Genomic DNA, 16,325 nt, shown 5'->3' with positions numbered 1-16,325 from the left:
GATTATTATACAGAATGAAGTAAGTCAGAAAGAGAAAGATAAATATATACTAACACATACAGGAATCTAGAAAGATGGTTCTGAAGAATTTATTTGCAGGGCAGCAATGGAGAAACAGACATAGAGAACAGACTTATGGCCATGGGGAGAGGGGAGCAGAGGGTGAGATGATGCATGGAGATAATAACATGGAAACTTATATTACCATATGTAAAACAGACAACAGGAATTCGCTGTATGTCTCAGGGAACTCAAAGAGGGGCTCTGTATCAACCTAGAGGGGTGGGGTCGGGAGGGAGATGGGAGAGAGGTTTAAGAGGGAGGGAATATACGTATACAAGGTCCAATGCTGTAAAGAGCAATATTGCATAGGAACCTGGAACGTCAGGTCCATGAATCAAGGCAAATTGGAAGTGGTCAAACGGGAGATGGCAAGAGTGCACGTCGACATTCTAGGAATCAGCAAACTAAAATGGACCGGAATGGGTGAATTTAACTCAGATGACCATTATACCTACTACTGTGGGCAGGAATCCCTTAGAAGAAATGGAGTAGCCATCATGGTCAACAAAAGAGTCCGAAATGCAGTACTTGGATGCAGTCTCAAAAACGACAGAATGATCTGTTCCTCTCCAAGGCAAACCATTCAATATCACAGTTATCCAAGTCTATGCCCCAACCAGTAATGCTGAAAAAGCTGAAGTTGAATGGTTCTATGAAGACCTACAAGACCTTTTAGAACTAACACCCAAAAAAGATGTCCTTTTCATTATAGGGGACTGGAATGCAAAAGTAGGAAGTCAAGAAACACCTGGAGTAACAGGCAAATTTGGCCTTGGAATATGGAATGAAGCAGGGCAATGGCTGATAAGAGTTTTGCCAAGAGAACGCACTGGTCATAGCAAACACCTCTTCCAACAACACAAGACTCTACACATGGACATCACCAGATGGTCAACACCGACATCAGATTGATTATATTCTTTGCAGCGAAAGATGGAGAAGCTCTATAGAGTCAGCAAAAACAAGACCAGGAGCTGACTGTGGCTCAGATCATGAACTCCTTATTGCCAAACTCAGACATAAATAGAAGAAAGTGGGGGAACCACTAGATCATTCATATATGACCTAAATCAAATCCCTTATGATTATACAGTGGAAGTGAGAAATAGATTTAAGGGACTAGATCTGATAGACAGAGCGCCTGATGAACTATGGACGGAGGTTCGCGACGTTGTACAGGAGACAGGGATCAAGACCATCCCCATGGAAAAGAAATGCAAAAAAGCAAAATGGCTGTCTGAGGAGGCCTTACAAGTAGCTGTGAAAAGAAGGGAAGTGAAAAGCAAAGGAGAAAAGGAAAGATATACCCATTTGAATGCAGAGTTCCAAAGAATAGCCAGGAGAGATAAGAAAGCCTTCCTCTGTGGTCAATGAAAAGAAACAGAGGAAAACAACAGAATGGGAAAGACTAGAGATCTCTTCAAGAAAATTAGAGATACCAAGGGAACATTTCATGCAAAGATGGGCTCGATAAAGGACAGAAACGGTATGGACCTAACAGAAGCACAAGATATTAAGAAGAAGTGGCAAGAATACACAGAAGAACTGTACAAAAAAGATCTTCACGACCCGGATAATCACGATGGTGTGATCACTCACCTAGAACAAGACATCCTGGAATGTGATGTCAAGTGGGCCTTAGAAAGCATCACTACAAACAAAGCTAGTGGAGGTGATGAATTCCAGTTGAGCTGTTTCAAATCCTGAAAGACGATGCTGTGAAAGTGCTGCACTCAATATGCCAGCAAGTTTGGAAAACTCAGCAGTGGCCACAGGACTGGAAAAGGTCAGTTTTCATTCCAATCTCAAAGAAAGGCAATGCCAAAGAATGCTCAAACTACCACACAATTGCACTCATCTCACACGCTAGTAAAGTAAAGCTGAAAATTCTCCAAGCCAGGCTTCAGCAATACGTGAACTGTGAACTTCCTGATGTTCAAGCTGGTTTTAGAAAAGGCAGAGGAACCAGAGATCAAATTGCCAACATGCGCTGGATCATGGAAAAAGCAAGAGAGTTCCAGAAAAACATCTATTTCTGCTTTATTGACTATGCCAAAGCCTTTGACTGTGTGGATCACAAGAAACTGTGGAAAATTCTGAAAGAGATGGGAATACCAGACCATCTGACCTGCCTCTTGAGAAACCTATATGCAGGTCAGCAAGCAACAGTTAGAACTGGACATGGAACAACAGACTGTTTCCAAGTAGGTAAAGGAGTACGTCAAGGCTGTATATTGTCACCCTGCTTATTTAACTTATATGCAGAGTACATCATGAGAAACGCTGGGCTGGATGACGCACAAGCTGGAATCAAGATTGCCAGGAGAAATATCAATAACCTCAGATATGCAGATGACACCACCCTTATGGCAGAAAGTGAAGAGGAACTAAAAGGCCTCTTGATAAAAGTGAAAGAGGATAGTGAAAAAGTTGGCTTAAAGCTCAACATTCAGAAAACAAAGATCATGGCATCTGGTCCCATCACTTCATGGGAAATAGATGGGGAAACAGTGGAAGCAGTGTCAGACTTCACTGTTTTGGGCTCCAAAATCACTGCAGATGGTGACTGCAGCCATGAAATTAAAAGACGCTTACTCCTTGGAAGGAAAAGTTATGACCAAACTAGATAGCATATTCAAAAGCAGAGATATTATTTTGCCAACAAGGTCTGTCTAGTCAAGGCTATGGTTTTTCCAGTAGTCATGTATGGATGTGAGTTGGACTGTGAAGAAAGCTGAGAGCCAAAGAATTGATGCTTTTGAACTGTGGTGCTGGAGAAGACTCTTGTGGGTCCCTTGGACTGCCAGGAGATCCAACCAGTCCATCCTAAAGGAGACCAGTCCTGGGTGTTCATTGGAAGGACTGATGCTGAAGCTGAAACTCCAATACTTTGGCCACGTCATGCAAAGAGTTGACTCATTGGAAAAGACTCTGATGCTGGGAGGGATTGGGGGCAGGAGGAGAAGGGGACGACAGAGGATGAGATGGCTAGATGGCATCACCGACTCGACGTACATGAGTTTGGGTGAACTCTGGAAGTTGGTGATGGATAGGGAGGCCTGGCATGCTGCAACTCATGGGGTCGCAAAGAGTCAGACATGACCGAGCGACTGAACTGAGCTGAACTGAACTGATGGCTGATTCATGTTTGACAGAAAACAACAAAATTCTATAAAGCAATTATCCTTCAATTAAAAAATGAATTTTTAAAAAATAAATTAAAAAAATTTTTTAAAAAGGTACTCATTTGACTCTGTTCGAATAAGGTGGATGAACCTACAGCCTATTATGCAGAGTGAAGGAAGTCAGAAAGAGAAAGACAAATATCGTTTACTAACACGTATGTATGGAATCTAGAAAGACGGTGGTGTTGTCTGCAAGGCAACAATTGATACACAGACATAGAGAATAGACTTCTGGACACAGCAGGGTAAGGAGAGGGTGGAACGAATTTAGAGAGTAGCATTGAAACATATACACTGCCATATATAAAATCAGATAGCCAGTGGAAATTTGCTGTATGACACAGGGAGCTCAAATCTGGTGCTAGAGGGGTGGGATGGGGAGGGAGGTCCCAGGAAGGAGGGTATGTGTTTGTACCAATGGCTGATTCATGTTGATATATGGCAGAAGACAACACAATATTGTAAAGCAATTATCCTCCAATGAAAAATAAATTCTGAAAAAGAATGGGGGGCTGGGTTTAAGAAGTTTTTATGACTGAGCCTCAGCATACTGCCACCACCTGTACCACTGTTTCTAGAGAAGAAACACGGCACAGTGAAGAAACCCGCAGGGATCCTGACCATTTTCCCATCCCCACAATCACCAAGGAGAGGGGGTAAAGGCTCACAGCTGGCTGTATGTGTGGTGGGATGAACAAGTCGTCTTTTGCCCTGAAGCAAAAGACCTGTACGTTTGCCAAACTGGTAAACGGTGTAACTCTTGTAGTGAGACAGCAAAAGGAGTACTAAAAATGAGAGCCTCTGCCACTTAAGTTCCCTGACTAGGCTGTCAGGGACAGTCACTGAGGACTGGACCACCGACTTCAGAGTCTAGGAAGCAAGCCTACAGTGGCAGCAAGAAAACACAAGCAATCAGTAAGAGGCCAATCATTCCTGTTATCCACCTTTAAAAACTTACAGTGGTACGTTCAAGCATTGTGCTTAAGAATATGCACAATTTAACAACTACACTTGAGAAACACATGCACTGGAGATTGCAGCAAAGACTGCTCAGCCCCAAACCTACCATCTTCAGTGATTCCACTTAAACCAAAACAAGAATGAAAACCATAGGTCACAGTCTCTCAGAATTAACATGTGTTAACAGTGATAAGAATTTCAACCACAGAGCCAAAATTAGGCTATTAGACCCCTCAAGGATACTTATTTTCACACACACAAGGCTGGACCAGAACAAAAGTATATCTGCCTCCAGGCCCAAAAAGAGCCAGGGCTCCAAAGGAAGGGGGAGACAGCACGTGATGACAAAGAAATGAACTTGTTCACTCAACAAACTTACTGAGCACCCAACCACAGAACCCAGAGAGATATAACAGATGATGAATCACTAACTCACCACTCCCAATAACAGCCCCTGACTTATATAATAATTTCATCTCATCTTAAAAAGAATTTTTTTATTAGAGGTCATAAAAACCTTTCAATATCCTATCACTAAAAACTTTGATTAGTTTCAAAGGAAAAAGAAATAAAAATGAGAAAAATGAAAACACACGTTCTTTAGTTTTCCGACCCCAGGGAAGCCCAGATTGCCTTTGCTCTGTATTTTTCCTTTTCTGCACTTCATTTCACCATGTAGGTCACACCAACAATGCTGATCATACAGCTGTGCTGAGCTTTCCTGTCACTGCAGCTCTGCTCCTCTCAGCCACCTCCCTGGTCATGGATGTTTCCTCATTCCTCAGAGGGACTGGCAAGATCACTGCTCTCTATTACAAAAGCCACAGAGTAAATGCATACCAGTGGGTCTGGAACTCTACATACCAAACTACAAACAGTGGTTCCCTCAAAGCTAGAAAAGAAAAATGGGAATGGGAAAAAGAAGGAAAGGGAACTGTCATTTTTTCTTAACTCATATACCTCTGAATCATTGGAATTTTTTCACCATAAATACAAATCATGTATAATATAGATGTAGTAGCTAAAATTTTAAGAAAAGCCAATATTAAAGATACAGATTTATTTCAAAACTCTAAACACCTAGAAGTAATCTGTTACTGCTAAACTGTCCTCGATTGAAGATAGTCTTCACTGTCTGAATCTTCATTTCCCATACTGAAGAATGCCTGTTTTCACATATTTTGATACTTATTAATTGTTCCTAATCTGAGAGATGTTAAACAAAAGGATGTATTATTTATTATTTTTCTTTGCATCTTTCTTTGCTACTTGTGAGGTTGATCATATTTTAAGATGCTTGCTATGTATTTTCTTTAATGAATTGTCTTTTCCTCATTTTTCTATCAGACTGTTCCTTTCACTACTTGTTTTAAAAGACAGTAAACTACAGAAATCCTATGTGTGTATGGAAACATGCATATGAATAAAGCTGCATTTAAAATGAGAGGAAAAAGATGTATTAGTCTATAAATCACATTGGGGAAATTACCTAATTTGTTTAAAAAAAAAAAAAAACCTCCACAAGAAAACCTGGGTGGATAATTTTATAACTATAGGATAATAAAGACCTTTATAACAAAACATAAGGAAAATATCTGTAAATCTGATAAATCAAAATTCAAATCTTCTACATGGCAAATACACTCATGTCATTAAAAAAAAAAGAAGAAGAAAGAAAAGAAAACAACCCTAAGGGAAAATGTTTGCAATACAATGGGCTAGGGTTCCTAACACGAAAAAATAGCTCCTCTACAGCTCACTCTGTTCAATAGAGTGGGACCCAGTTTTCAGATCCAGTAGGGAAAGAGCTAGTTAATGGTCTTACCAGGACCTGCAAGACTTATTTCAGAATGTTAGCCCAGAGATTCGTTCAAGTACTTCCCTCCTCCCCAAAATATCAGGCTATTAACTTTACTAACTCAACATTCTTGTTTCATTAGGTTGTAGAATCAAAGAGCTACCATTTTAACCCAGGGCTGAGATATTACCATTTCCATTTCTGCTCTTCTTCCTTCTTCGGCTTCTTTTTCTTGCTATCTGGCTCAGGAACTTTTTTATCTTTATCTTTATTCTTGGTTTTTTTCAATTTACCATCCTACAAAGAAACATGGTGAGAGAGCACTTAACTAAGGACCAATCACACTTCTCAAAGTAGTTCTGGGGGCCCATTAGGGAGAAAAACTGGAATCATGGGATATTAAAACTGGAGAGGTTCTTAAGTCTAATATTCAATGAGGTAAATGAATAAAAATTTACTGGTACTTTTTTCTAAGGCAGTATTTCCTAAAACTCCCAGACATGTGATTATCTGAGGAAGCAGTTAAAAACACTCATTCTGCAAGGGAAGAGCCTAGGGAATTGTTTTTTTGTTTTAGCCTCACTGGAGTTTGGAACAGCACTGCTAGAGGGAGAATAAGCCCAGTGTACTATCCTCACTTATTTTAAAATCTACGCATCTTTAAACCTCTTGTAATACCATCAAATAATGGGCACAGAGATTTTTTTATGTATTAAATACACAATTTGGTAGGAAATTTCTGACCAAGTCTTGAGGGGAATACTTTATTAGTGCCACTTGCATACACAAAATCAGGAAGTAGTAAGCAAGTACTTGGGAAGTACTACAACAATGACCGATTCCTACCATAGTACTTCTTTGAACTGTAACCTGAGATGAGCTGTCACCGTGGCACAGAAAAAGAACAAACACGTACCAATATAAAAATGTCAACACACACACATACACAGATAAAAATGAGGTATTTACCAGGTGAGGGAGTCCTGCTTATAGAATCTGAACTCTGCCGAAGAATATTTTCCTTTGTCCTAACTATTCAATATAATTTAAGCTTTTATTCAGCAAGATTTGTATAGTTTTGAAAGGTGGCTTGAGTCATCTTAAAATCAGTTACAGAATGACAGAACTTGAAAGAACTTTGTAGACAGTTTGGTTTGACCTCTTCCAGTTACAGACAAGGAAACTCTGAGACAGATGTTTTGTCACTTGGTCAAGGTCAAAAAGCTGCTACTGACCATGATGAGAGCCCAAGTTTACCAGAAAAATAACAATGTGACTCATGGGAATGACTGAAATATATAAACATTCTAGGAATATGTGGTAGGATGGCAATCAAGATAAACTCAGGGAAAGAAAATGACCTTTGATGTAGAAAGAAGGGGAAAGACTACAGTACTACACATATTTTGAAACAGAATTAGAGAATATAAATGTGTAAGTATGTCTGGGAGGAGAAAATACTAGAGGATCGCATGAATTCAGATAATGTTTGCTGTTTAGGCTGAAACACCCCACAGGAAAGGGTAATGCTTTTCAGTTAAGACATTCTCTGAACAGCTTCTGACAGGCATTCAGATGGTTCCATCAGGAAACTACTGGCTCCATCATATGTTCTCAAGCCTCAAAATGAGATTATCAGTCACTAAGGGACTACAGAACAATTCCCAGAAATGAAAAATTCCATGGCCAGCAGAGAAGTTTAATGATTTCTCTTGCCATCTGTGGTCCCTACCACAGTAAGACTGAGTCTTGATTCAGTCTTTCAGCCTGCTTTTTTTCCTGCCCCTATAGGGAGATGTTTTGCTAAGATAATTAAATAAACGAAGTTAAGCATTCTTTTCCCAAATGGCTTTAACAGTTATTACTAATCTCTTCGAAATGCAGAGAAAGGTATTATTATATAAATGCAACCTAAGCATAAAGGCAATAGAGAACACATAGAAAGCTGAAGTTTTAGTGAATTTCTTATTGACTAGTCTGTACTAACAGTCTACATGAGAGTGGAGTGACTATCATAATCACTACTCAACATTTCATGCTCGGTTCCTTGAGGTGTCTCTCATAAACCTGAACTTGTGTCTAGAGCAGGTTAGTTGTCAGAAAAACTACAATTCCCTAAATCCAGGCCCTGATCTCTCACCTACTCATTCATGTTTCATATGATTTCATTCGACACTCCTCCTCCCTCCTTGTGAAATTAAAGGATCAGCAAAGTCCCACAGGAAAGAGGACATGGCATCTAGTGTGTGGGCTTTAGAATCAACCCACGTGGGATCAAATTCCAGTTTTACCACTTAGTACCTGTGTGGCCTCAGGCAAAAGATTTCGCCTCGCCATACCTCAGTTTCTGCATGTGTAAAATGGAGATAACAACAACAATACTTCCTCTAAGGGCTGTTGTAAGGATTAAATGAAATGACAGCTATAAAGCATGAAGAAGAGTGCCTGGCACACAGTAGGCACATTTAATTTGATTGGCAAGGGGTAGGGTGTGTGCACTGCTCATGGAATCTCAGTTCCCTGACCAGGGATTGAACCCAGGTCATGGCAGTGAAAGTTAAGAATCTTAATCACTAGGCTACCAGGGAACTCCCCAAATCTGAATTATCAATCCTGCTACTACTATAATATAGCTTACACTCTTAAAGACTCACTGCCCCTTACGATCACTATCTTTACTGATGATACTTCCATGTGGACTTTACATTTGTGAATCCATTTTGCCCAAGACAATGGCTAACCTCAAATAAAGGATGAAAGCTAAGAACTCACTCAACCACTTCTTCCCTTAGGAGTGCAAGATGAAGTCCCCTATGAATTTCTGACATCTTTTTCTGAATTAATTGCCCACACTCTTTAGTACAAGTTATCGAAAGTGTCAAAAGAAGTAACCATATTACTATATTTAAATCTACCACAAGCATCAAATAAAATGCTTAGAAAAGTACTTGAATTGAAACTGAGATTTTAAGGAAAGCTATAAGGTAGAAGATGAAGAAAAGAGGAACACAGTACGTGTTACAAAATCCCCTGAAACATGGAAGAATCTAGTGTGAAAAAGAAACAAAGGCGGTCTGTGAGGCTGGAACTAGGTAAATTGAAGAGGCACAAGACCCAGGGAGCAGCTGCGGTCAGGAACTGGGATTTCAACCTATGTCCGAGCAACACCCATTAAAGGACTTTAAATAGGGAGAGTTACCCAAAATGAGTGACGGGCAAGCTCTGCTAGATTAAAAAAAAAAAAAAATGCTGAAAAACATTCCTAGGGAAAACTCTTCCTGGTTTTAAGCCAAAAAAAGATTTCTTGCTAGTATTTCTTTCTGTATGTATGAAGATGGTGTAGTTTCTCTAAGAACATGTCAGGTGGCAGCACAGCTACGAGTGGACACCCAGGAAGCTAATACCTTAAAACTAACAGTGCCATAGCCACTGTAGCACACGTAAGTTTTCCCAGTGTTTCCTCTACAACAGAGCAATAAACTCCTAAAAGCCATTTGCCTTTGAAAGTTATTTTATCAAAAAATTTCCTATTCCAAATTCAAGTCCCAAAGGGCCTAAGTCTCTTTACTAACCTCTTCTTCCTCTAGTTTTCGTTTCTTCTCTTTCTTGATATCTTCTGTTTTAATTTTCTTAGGTTTAAAATCAGCACTAGAAAGGGGAACATGAATATGCAGTTAACACAACTGTGACTCAGTACTTCTCACCAGTAGGATTAGGACTTCCAAACTCTTCTTGGCGGCCTCCAAGGCAGGCGTGGTTGCTATTATTCTTGGCTGGGCATTCTACAGTCAAGAACAGGAATGGAGAAAGTAAAGAACGCCAGACCAAGGACCAATAGTTATAACCCTATGCAGAACAAAACAAACAGCTTCATACTGCATGCAGGCCCGGAAGGGAGGTGGAGCAGAGGTATAAGTACAGAAACAGAGAGTACTAGAAGGTGGAAATCTGGGTGACCAACACACAGTGCAACAATGGCTACCACAAAGTAATAACTGGACGGGGAAGGGGAAGAGAGAAATTCTTTATGAATTCTAAATGCACACAAATGAGCTAAGTATTTCCCTCCTCCCCTTCCAACTACTTTCTACCATAAATCCTTTGTAGATTCCCAAAACATAATAAATTTCACAAGGCTGAAAATAATGAAAAGGATTTAACCTCACTGACTGAACCTAAGAGGCACATATAAGCCTCAAAATACGTGTTTTAAGTAAGAGCAATTTTATTACTTCTATGCATGGAAACTTCACTAAGAAGGTATTAACGGGCACAGATTCTAGGAAAAACTGCTTTAACAATAAAAACTTTTCTGTGGGAGGTGATGACACACTTAAAGTAACTTAATAATTTAAATATTTTTCATGAATTCTGGATTATTTGAAATTCCAACAATAAACATACATTACCTTATTAATAAGAAAAAATGTAAGAAAAGTATAAATACAACATTCAAAGAGAAATCAGTCACCCAGTCTATTAATCACAAATTCCTAAAGAGTAAAACTCAACTAATGCAGAAGGTTCTGTGTACTATTTTCCTAACAACTCCTTTTTGTTTTCAAAACTCAAAAGTAGTAAGAAATACTCACTCATCCTCATCCCGAGGTCTCTTTAATGGCTTTATATCCTCTTTAGGAGAAGCAAAATAGCCATCATCTTCAGGTTCATCTTTAATCCGTGGTGGACTGAAGAGAAAAAAAAATTTGTTAGCCAGTGAGTGTTGGAAAATCTACATTACAAAAGTAATGCAAAATTGGGAGAAGCAGCTTAACAGAAGGATAAATGACATACATGTGTACATATTAAAAAGTTCTCCGTGAGCACTTTTTTTCTCATTTAATTCTCACCGCAACAGATGAAGAGGTGAGATCAAGATCAGGGATCAGAGCCCCTCATTCTCAGTCAGTATCCATGGCCTCTTGGTTGTCTTTGCCAACACAATCCACATCACAGTAGGAACAAACCTAAGCTGTTTCTTCCCCTTATCTGAGGGATCTACTGTGTATCTGACCCTACAAGTGATCTGAGTGGATTATTCTAGTGCTCCAAAGCTAAAATATAGCTTTCACCAAAAAAGGAATAAAAATATATTCCCCAAACTTGAGGCTCAGAACAAAAAAACTGAAGTTATTCTAAGCCAAATCTATTCACTGTTCAACTTCCTCCTTCGGTTTACTTTATACACAGAAGAGTACCTTGTCCTATTTTTGCTAGCATTTTGCCTTCTCAATATAAAAAGATGATTCTGTTAGATGACTATGTTGAACTAAAAAAGAGGAGAGAACAAGTTAAAACACCAAAGGGGCCAGCCACCACCACAGCCTGAGGTGTTTCCAGGCCTGGCACATATTGTCAGAACCTCACTGCTCACAGCCAGAAGCATCCACAAGGCTAACTCACTCAGCACAGGAAATGGCCTCCAGACACAAAGAAAGTCACCTCATCTCTAAGGGGGCCAAAGGATAAGCATCCAGATTTAGTTGTCAAATAAAGTCAGCATATTCACAGGGTTTCAATGCTGCCCCTGCCCCTCCCTTCCCCACAAGCATACTGGATGCCCTTGCTTGCAAATGAACTTGAGCATTTAAAGAGATTAACTTTCTCTCCTTATTTATGCACACTCCCCAAAGGCCAACCTCTGTAGCTGCTTCTCCCCTCCACAGAAACCACTGATACTGACCCAAGGGTTCAAAATCTCCAAAAGCTTTGCACCAGAAAGAAAGCAACGCTGTCATTTACCCAACTAGTTAAGTAAATGCTAGATCCTAGTACTATCATAAGTGAGGTTTTAAAGGCACATGGGAAGGCTTACTAGGCCTGAAGAAAAAAATTTTAAAACCCTAGAAAACTGTTCCAATTCAGTGAGGCATGTGGATTTTCTACCAAGACAAAGATGCAAGGTGGCAAGCAGACTAGCAAAGCAAACACAGCAACCATGGCCTCAAAGGGTGTGCTTCTGATCATCTAACCCAGAAAGTCTGAAATCAAATCCAGGACTCCACACCAAGTCCAGGGAGTCTATAATCATATCTTAGTTTAATAAAAGTCCAAGGCCATCTCCTGGCAGAAAATAGTTGCCCTGTGTTCAGTCACTGTTATCGAAGGAATCAGAATGCCTAGCTTACAGTTCCAACGCTTCTTGAATTTTATTATTCTGCATTCCTGGAACGGTTACAGAACATGCCTGAAGAGGGCACTTGCTTCTCCTGGGGTAAGAAACCCAGAGTACATGGCACAAATTTCAAAACTGTTGTCAAATGAAACTGAAAGTTCAAAATTTCAAGAAAGCAAAACTCTCAAAACATTTTCCCCTGAATAAAAGGCAAACACTCCCAACAACTCCTGGTAAATCCATTCTGCCATTCAGTGGAGATTAGAATATGTTATTTATTTATTTTTTGAAACATTTGGATTTATTTTAGGGCGCTGCAGTTGATGAGGAAAACAGAATCTAAACAGCCCCACAAAGGAAAGGAAAAGTGACCTTTCCTCTGGAAAAGAGATGAAATACTTCTGCCCCTGTAAAATCTACATCTGTTCCTAAAATGCAGGTCAAATCAGTTTCTATATATGAGCTACCAAGGAATATTACCAAGGAATTCAGAGTAGGGTTTTTTTAGGAAACTCCAAAATTACTATTGACTAAGAACAGACTTTCTTTTAGGGGTGATGAACATATTTTGAAATTAGGTAGAGGGTAGTGGGGGAGATTATATAACCTTGTGAAAAACTAAAAACCAATAATCTGCACACTTTAAAGGGGTGTATTTTATGGAAGTGTAAATTATATCTCAATTAAAAAAAAAAAAAACTTCTTCCTGCCAACCTTCTCCACTCAAAATAGCCTTCTATAAAATGTGCTGGTCGGTCTTGCTAAATGGCACTCTACAAATGCTCTCACTGGCTAAGACCAAGTCCTTTCACTGCCAACTTCCTTGAAAACCTGGAGATGGCCAGGTCAGTGCATTTTAGGTGAGCTCCAACAACACTGCAACATGGGCAGCTGGCCTGCTGGACACACAGAGAGAAAGAGAAGCCAAGGCAGCACAGCCTTACCTCGAAAAGCCATTTTCCTTCTCTTTTTTTATTTTTGCATCCCCAGAAGCTTTAATCTGAAAGGTAAAACAGCAGTAACTGATCAGTGCCTTAAAAGGACTAAAGCTGAAGAAGTCTCTACCGTACTTGAGGTGATCGGGCCTCTACTCCTGGGAAATCTTGATCCCAGACTGACTCTTATTAGCAAAACCGAACAGGTGAACCAAAGGTCTTGACACTTTTCTAAGACTCCTTTTTTACAGTTCTTTACTGGGAAGTGTTTCCCTTCAAAATGGTGGCTTTTTACCTTTAAATGAGGGTAGGTCCCCTCCCTCAATAAATACACTCCACTTCTCAAAGATTTGCCCGTGGCAGTGCAGACAGGAAATAAAAAAACAAACCCAAATGAAAAGGAATACTTTATTTCCCATCTTCACTGACTTAGGCGAATGTTTGCCCTCTTTCAATTTTTCAGACAAAAATATACACCGAAGACACACGCACAGGGTACCAACGGAAGAATACCAAAAAAAAAAAAAGTACAATGGCTGCCTCCACAAAGGGAAAGATGGAGGACAGTGAGTTGAGGGTTAAAGGGAGATTATTTTTCACTACTGTCCCCTATTCTATATTGTCTGAATTTACCAAGTCCATCCAGCATTACTTTCTGAGAAATGAAAAAACTTTTTTTAAAAGCCTAGGCACAGTACTACTCATTCACAGCCAGATGAGCCTATTTTGAGAAGGCTTGTGCTGGTTATACTGGAACCAAAAGCCACAAAGAGCACCAGTGTCACTAAATTTTCACTCAGGAAGGAGTTTCATTCAACAGAGGACCAGTGTGGTATTAGCCCTTCTCTCAAAAACAAAACTAATTTTCCCCATGAAAGAAAACTGACTTTTCCAGAAATCCTATATCCCTTAATTTACCATACAAAGTAAGGTAATGACATGGGTAGATCTGGTACATGAAAACAGTGGTAAAGTTTGGTTTTCATCATTTAAGACTCTGGTAGGTTCTGAGATCTCTTGACACAGACTTTTTCACTCAAAGGTCAGGGGATGACAACATTCTGTAAAGCAATTATCCTTCAATAAAAAAATAAAAAAAGGCCAGAGGATCTTACTACTCAATGAAGGTACTTTCATCACTTGCTTTCAAAGGTAAACAAAATGAAAAATACACCCCACGCCTCTTCCTTCTCCACTAGGATGTTCCGTACCTTTTCTTCCTTTCGTTTTTCCTTGTCTCTGTCTTTGTGCTTGTCTTTATGCTTCTCTGAACTTCCATCTTTGTGTTTGGTTTTCTCCTTCTCTTTGTGTTTCTTTTCAGAATCTTTATGTTCACTGTGAAAATAAGACACAAACAGTAAGCCCAGAGTAGGGACCACAGGATTCATTTCACAAGATTAACTCACAAGATACCCTGAGATAACATAAACCATGGAAACTTACAATGCTTCAAATAACCAGTCCCGACAGAAAAGTTCAAGTAGAAGCTCTTCACTACATCAGACTTTATCTTGCCTAATGTCTTAAGTTTTTCAAAGAGCAAAGGAATCAAAAGGGAGAAACACAGTTATTCTAAACATACCAGAACATTTTTTTTTAAGTGTCTATGATACAGCAAATCCATAGTATTTCTACAATATTCTACCAGCAAAAAACTATAATGACAGCTCCAACTTGAGCACTCACATCTGATATGAGGAGGTTAAGAGCAACTCGCCAAAAATCATTCAGTGGCTCAGTGCCAGACTGGAGACATACCACAGATGTAGCCATGCCTGGGCTTCGTGCAGTGAGCAGCCCAACACAGTCAACACTTCCTGCCAGCCGAGGAAAAGCTAGTCACTTCTACAAGGGGCTTACAAATCCTGCTTGGTCCTTTCCTCACAATGAGAAAAGCCCTATCTCAAAGCAAGGGGGTGCTTTGAGGGCCTGTTTTTCAAAGCCTTGCTTTTAAAGGCGTTTATCACACTGGTAATACTATTTAAAAAAATTTAAAAAGTGCCACTCCTCAGGAAAACAGAATATGACATTATAAAACAAGAACCATTAATATATTCACACCCTGGGGTCTAGCTCCTGGAGGTGTCTCTCTGGGAAAAGCATTACAGAAAGATGTTCACTTTGATGCTTCCCACAATGAAAAAACAAACAAATAAAAAACCACCAAGAAACCAGATAGAGCCTTGGTAAATAATCAGAGGGGGAAACTGTGATATACCAAAGCTATACATCACAGTTATCATTATTTAGCCGTTGTGCTATAATTTGTGAGTCCTATAAATATACATGATAAATTTAAGACAAGCAAAAAAAAAAAAAGAAATATATAAAATAACTGCAGTTACATAGAAACATGCAAGTGAACAATAACTAAAGAGCAAAATTCAGGAGCTGTATTTTAAAGTGGCAGGACAGTGATGACTATTTTCTTCCGTGCACTGGGCAGGCAGCGTAGGTCCCTGCTCACTGCAGCAGCCAACATATTCCACAAGATACCAAAAGAGAATGTGAATCCAAGGGCTATGAATCGGGGGTCATCCCTAGAAACAGGACAGCTGACAACCACCCCAGCTGACAGACAGCCAATCCCACAGGCAGCATAGGCTCTTGCCTTTCCTACCATAGACTGTATTTCCCATCTGTCACATTTACCACATTCAGCCCAGGTAAAAAACAAACAAACAGATTTTACCAGCAATGAGGTCATTAGGTTACAACCTTTCCATGAAGTTTGTCCTAAAGAGATCTGGCTAGCATTTTCAGCTACAGCCAAGGCCAGAAAGGGAGAAACAGATGACGGTACCAGTCAGGTGAGAGCCCTAGAACCTGGAGCAGGACAGCAAGTGGTATCAACCACATATCTGGAGACAAAAGGAGCCCCAACTAATGATGGGGGTTTGGATAATTAATCAGCAAAAACTATAAAATCCAGCCAGAAGGGCAGGGGGATGAGTATAAACAGGACTACAGGTTTAGGGAAGACCCAGAACTATCAATAGAGGAAAAATACAGCAATGTCCACTTTCCTTGGTTTATATATTCCTCCCTCTGTGTTGTTCTCATTAGGTTGTTATTTAGATGTGCCACACACTGGAAAATAACAGATTTCTATGTAAGTACAGTTAAAAAAAAAAAAATCCTAGTGTGCTAGCACATGATGATCAATTTTTCCCACCATGCTTGTTATTCTTAGCATTATTACGAAGTCACTCTCTACTCAATGTACTCTCATAATCTGTTTTCACCACAGCACAGTGTTTTAGAAATAA

At 39.7% G+C, this 16,325-nt stretch overlaps 1 protein-coding gene across 2 annotated transcripts in view; it reads right to left on the bottom strand.

Annotated features, from left to right (window-relative positions):
• The window catches only part of TOP1 (DNA topoisomerase I), an 88,049-nt gene that overhangs the window by 28,489 nt on the left and 43,235 nt on the right, over positions 1–16,325 (bottom strand). The window contains exons 4-8 of one of the 2 annotated variants that reach the window (XM_069548571.1): positions 14,268–14,391; positions 13,066–13,121; positions 10,599–10,694; positions 9,579–9,654; positions 6,197–6,303 (exon numbers count right to left, since the gene is read on the bottom strand). In XM_069548571.1, the coding sequence (XP_069404672.1) occupies positions 6,197–6,303; positions 9,579–9,654; positions 10,599–10,694; positions 13,066–13,121; positions 14,268–14,391 (459 nt within the window). The remainder of the gene's footprint in view (positions 1–6,196; positions 6,304–9,578; positions 9,655–10,598; positions 10,695–13,065; positions 13,122–14,267; positions 14,392–16,325) is intronic. The other variant, XM_069548572.1, reaches the window with a different exon arrangement.

Source organism: Ovis canadensis, chromosome 13 (assembly GCF_042477335.2).
Source record: "Ovis canadensis isolate MfBH-ARS-UI-01 breed Bighorn chromosome 13, ARS-UI_OviCan_v2, whole genome shotgun sequence".
NCBI classification, from domain to species: Eukaryota; Metazoa; Chordata; class Mammalia; order Artiodactyla; family Bovidae; genus Ovis; species Ovis canadensis.
Note: the sequence above shows the minus strand (reverse complement) of the source record. Positions and strands in the feature narration are given on the sequence as shown.